At 37.5% G+C, this 4,994-nt stretch overlaps 1 protein-coding gene across 1 annotated transcript; it reads left to right on the forward strand.

Annotated features, from left to right (window-relative positions):
• The first annotated feature begins 4,143 nt into the window (after positions 1–4,143).
• On the forward strand, positions 4,144–4,611 carry LOC107001289. Its single transcript, XM_015199399.1, has one exon. The coding sequence runs from the start codon at positions 4,144–4,146 to the stop codon at positions 4,609–4,611; it is 468 nt and encodes a 155-aa protein (XP_015054885.1).
• Positions 4,612–4,994: the final 383 nt, after the last annotated feature.

The following is a 4,994-nucleotide window of genomic DNA, read 5'->3' on the forward strand; positions in this document are numbered from 1 at the left end:
TCCTTGTAAGGCAAATGTTGTGCCAGATGTTTTGAGTCAAAAAGTGATAATGTCAAGACCAGAGAGCACACCCTAGTCAGAATCGGTGTCTTCATCCTCAATTATGTCTTATACAAGCCCTTCGCATTCATCATAGAATGTATCATAGAATTAAAATGCGTACATATTTAAAACTTTTACTTTGGAAGTTCAACTTCACTTGATATGAGGAAAATACAATCTAACTTCATCACATTGTACCATCTAGTCATAAAGGAATAGAAACATGGGGCTTATACCATACATTTCCTTTATTCATTTACTTTTACATTAGATAAAAGGGTTGCAATAAATATATTAGACCATGCGAGTTACATGGAATCCGGTGTTCTACTCCCATACGAAAACAAAGGGTTAATACTTGCCTAAGGTGTAACCTTTTGTAATAGCTATCTAGGTGGATCAACTAAGCTAGAGTCCTATGTGGGCACATAATTAAGGGAATAGGACATTGTTATTAGAAACCCTAACTTGCTAAACATGGGGATTTCCATCTCATGATACAACACATATCTTTGGGAATTCGGATTTGCTTAACGTGAGGAAACCCAAATGGGGAGGCGGACATACTAAACGTGAAACCCCCATCTTATTGACATTCTCTTTCGGTGCTAAACAGCTATTCCCGTTAGTAGTCATCTTTAGTCATCACATAAGTTCACATTAGACTTTACTAGGCCCTTATGTAAACATTTTATCATAATAGCTCATTGGTGATCATAAGTGAGAAAAATCCTTTCAATTTAGAAACACTAGCAAGTGAGTAAGCCTCTCACTTTAAAAATTCATTATAATCATGTTAAATACCTTTCAATCATATAACAATCATACCATAATATACATACATACTTCATAGCTAATTCAAGTGTATAGGGCTACGGATGAGGGGACCTTGTCATCAACACCACAACAACACATTAGGTATAACATCATTACTAAGTAATTCATCTTTCATAATTGAGTTCAATGAAGAACCAACATTCCTACCTTCTTGCCCATCATGGGAATCCATACTTAAAACACCCAATAATACATAACCAATACATAAAACAAGGTAGTTTTTGAAGTAATATCATAACTAACATCAATGTAAACAATTGATCTATTAATCACTTTCAACCAATTCACTATAGAAAATTCAAAATTTATGAAATTGGGAAAGAACAAGGGTCAAAAAGAATCTCAAGTGAACAAAACAATTAACCATCATTATACACTTAAACAATATTAAATTATCATAATTCATCACAATTGATTCATAGTTTCGTTTTATAAGAAGACCCATGTGTAGAGAAAAACCATAGATTTTGGGGATTTGGAAAACATGGAGGGACCTCATGGGGAAAGGAATCCTAAAAGTGAAACAAATCATACCTCAGTGAAGATTAAGACACTAAATATTGTTGAAAAACTTGGGGGAATTGATCGTCTTCTTGAAGCTTCAGTGTCCTTCAATGGAGGATTTGTGTAGAGAGAGAATTTTAGAGACAGGTGAGAGCGATTTGATTTTTGAGTTGCTGATCTTTTTGTGTGTAGGAATAGGTTTAAAATGACCTAAATTCAATATATAGTAAGCCCCTACAATATCCAAAACACCCCTCACTTGGCTGGATGTTTTAATCAAGTCAAACTTGACTTTAATTTTTGCAATCTTCATCGCGGAGGTATTCCCTCAAGTTTCTGGAAATAAATTTTGGGACAGAGGATTCAAGGAAATGCCCCCAACGCGGACCAACATTTTTCCCTTAGTGGATCCAGTCCGCGATGCAGACATGCTCCCTCCAAGCACAAAGCCCTCTGCTTTGGGCAGCTTGTTGGTCAAATGTTTGGGTCCTCGTCGAGGACCCCTAGGATGCTCCTTGGGGGGTCGCACATCGGCGTTTTCATACTAAAAAAATTATTTGACCTATCAAAAGTATATCATAAGTTTTACTCTTCCCACAACTCTCCCAAGCCTTCACAATACCTAAAGACACTTACTAGTTCAATTTCACTAGTTTACGGACGTCATGGTTGTTTCTTGACGTTTAGGCTCTCATACTTCCAACACAAGCTTATTACATTACTTGAGGTCTAGAAACACCATTATTAATCATTATTCACTAGGTTAGGCTCTATCCTAGGTCATTTGATTTTTCGAGGTGTAACAATATCCCCCCTTTAGGGAACATTCGTCGTTGAATGACACTTACACTATCTTTTTGAAATTTACAACTGAAGACTAGCAGACCAACCAGCACATGTATATGATGATAATTCAATCACAAAGTATGAAGCATTCACTCCATTCTCAAACACAACTATGCAACACAATGAGGTAAAAACTATATAACCTACCAATTATGCACACATTTCATCATTTCACATTATGCAAGGAGGAATTCCCTTATCCTTCTCATATGGATTAACATATATAACAAGAATCAAATACATAATTTCATATCTTCACACTTGAGAAAATTCATAACAAGAATTATCACATGAAGTAAACTATTCTAACCATGTAATCATTTGCTATCAAGTATAATGAACATATAATCCATGACATATATGAAACGTGAATTTTTCACAAACATCCATAACTAAGGGAAATCATATAAGTTCAAATACACTTATGACTCTTCATAACAAAAAAGTATTAAGGATTAATAACCTCAACCCTAACAAAAATAGGGAGGAAAAAGATGAGGATATCGGGACATCATATCGACCTTGACCTCGGCCTCCCAAGTAGCATTTGCAAAAAGATTATCCTACCAATGAACCTTTACGGAAGCTACTTCCACATTCCTAAACTTATTCACTTCCGGATAGGAAAGGTTCACATCAACTTCTAATCCTTCTAAATGAAGGACAGACACTGGATCGCCTATACACTTTTTGAGCATTGATACATGGAACACTGGATGTTCCGGAGCAAACTCAATAAGTAAATTCATCTCATAGGCAACACTTCCAATGCGTTTCAAAATCTCATATTGCCCCACATACCGTGGACTAAGTTTCCCCTTTTTATAATACCTCATCACACCTTTCTGGGTGATATCTTAAAATAGAGTAAGCGACCTACCATAAACTCAAGGTGCCTCACTCTATTTTCGGCATAAGGTTTTTGCCAACTTTGGCCCATCTTCAATATACCCCTTATGAATCGGACATTCTCCATAGCCTCATAAATTTCTTTAGGAACTATTAGAGAAAACTCACCTACCTCAAACCACCTAATCGGAGATCCACATCTACTCTCATAAAAAGCATCAAAGGGCTCCATGGCGATACTTTAATTGTAGCTATTACTGTAGGCATATTCAATTTATGGTAGATTGTCATCCCAATTACCCTTAAAGTCAATGACACATGTCCTCAACATATCTTCTAAGGTTTGTGTAACAACCCTAAAAATGTATAAGACAAGAAATGCTATATGTGTCAAGAATTCCTATGATTAGACCAGGGTTCACACGGATTGATGCGCGTAGAACCATACCTCAGAACCCTTGCTACAGCCAATCCAACTAACTTGGGGAGTTACTTGATCTTGGAAAGGTTGGGTCCAACCATGTAGGGCTCTCGAATACGAAGATTTACTTGAAGGAGTCTTTAACGGACTTATAAAGGAAAAAATGTTAGGTTTAGAGGGTCTAGGGGTAAAATGGTCTTTTTCCAGGCTAAGGGTAGTATCGTAATTACCCTAAATATAAATTAATCATTTCATTAATAAAGTGGAGGGGTATTTTGGGGAGAGAGAGCCGAAATTGGGCAATGAATTAAAGTGATTTTTTATTTAAGCTATTGAAACAATGTAATTATTTAATTATTATTATTCATTATCTGATTTAACATAAAATAAAAATCAGATTATTATTAAATAAACAAAACCTTATTGACTAAGTCCTAAAACTAGACTCCTAAGCCTCTTACAAGTCCCACTCTCTCACGTTTATCTCTCCACTCTCACTCTGAATCTCTCTTATTCTTTATCACACATTTTCTCTACCAAAATAAGACACAAAAGCAGAAAAATCAACCAAGTTCTTCACAGATACTGAGAAGGCTGAGTTGGCTTCCTATCAGCTCGAGGATGTTGCATAGACTTGGTGCAAGATGTGTAAGGATAGACGAGCTTTGGGCGGAGTTCCGGTCACGTGGGAGATGTTTAAGACAGCCATCCTTGAGAGATTTTTCCCCAGGGATATGAGAGAGACCAAGGTTGAGGAGTTTATCAACCTTAAACAAGGATCGATGAAAGTCAGGGAGTATTACTTGAAGTTTGTTAAATTATTCAGATATGCCACTTCTCTTGTGTCTAACAACACAGACGAGATGAGTAGATTCTTGACAGGGCATTCTAAGGATCTCGATGAGGAGTGTAGGGAAGCAATGCGGCATGATAGCATGGACCTTTCCAGGATTATGGTCCATGTCCAGCAAGTGGAGGAAAGCAGGAAAAGGAAGCACACTAGAGCAGGGAACAGGTCAAGGCAAGCTGAGGAGAATTTTTCAAGGAGGAGTACTACTGAAATCAAGGATAAGCCCAAGTTTAAGAAGGGACTCTCCCACCAAGGGGAGTAAAATTCATCCAAGAGTCCTTATGATAGGTATTCCGAGTCCAGAGTTAAAAGAAAGAATGAAGTAGAAACACCTCAGGAGAGAGCACCTTGCAGGAAGTGTGGCAAACTACATGGAGGAGAGTGTATGATGGGCACTAAGGCTTGTTACAGTTGTGGCAAACCGGGTAACATGGTAAAGGATTGTACGAATAGGAGAAGTCAAGAACAAGGGAAGGAGAGAGTTCAGCCTAATTGTCCAAGTGAAGAGGCTCCAAGAAGGCAACGATTCTTCGCACTCAAGTCTAGAGGTAGAGGGGAAGGCACCTCTGATGAAGTCTCGGGTGAGTAACCTTAATTAGTCCTTCAGGTATTTGACTGTGTATGGTTTTATGCACTAGTATGAGG

The sequence above is a fragment of the Solanum pennellii genome, chromosome 10, assembly GCF_001406875.1.
Source record: "Solanum pennellii chromosome 10, SPENNV200".
Lineage (NCBI taxonomy): Eukaryota > Viridiplantae > Streptophyta > Magnoliopsida > Solanales > Solanaceae > Solanum > Solanum pennellii.

What these genes read in the sequence shown, in the direction of transcription:
- LOC107001289 (XM_015199399.1), top strand. Translation starts at nt 4,144, where the DNA reads ATGTGTAAGGATAGACGAGCTTTGGGCGGAGTTCCGGTCACGTGGGAG.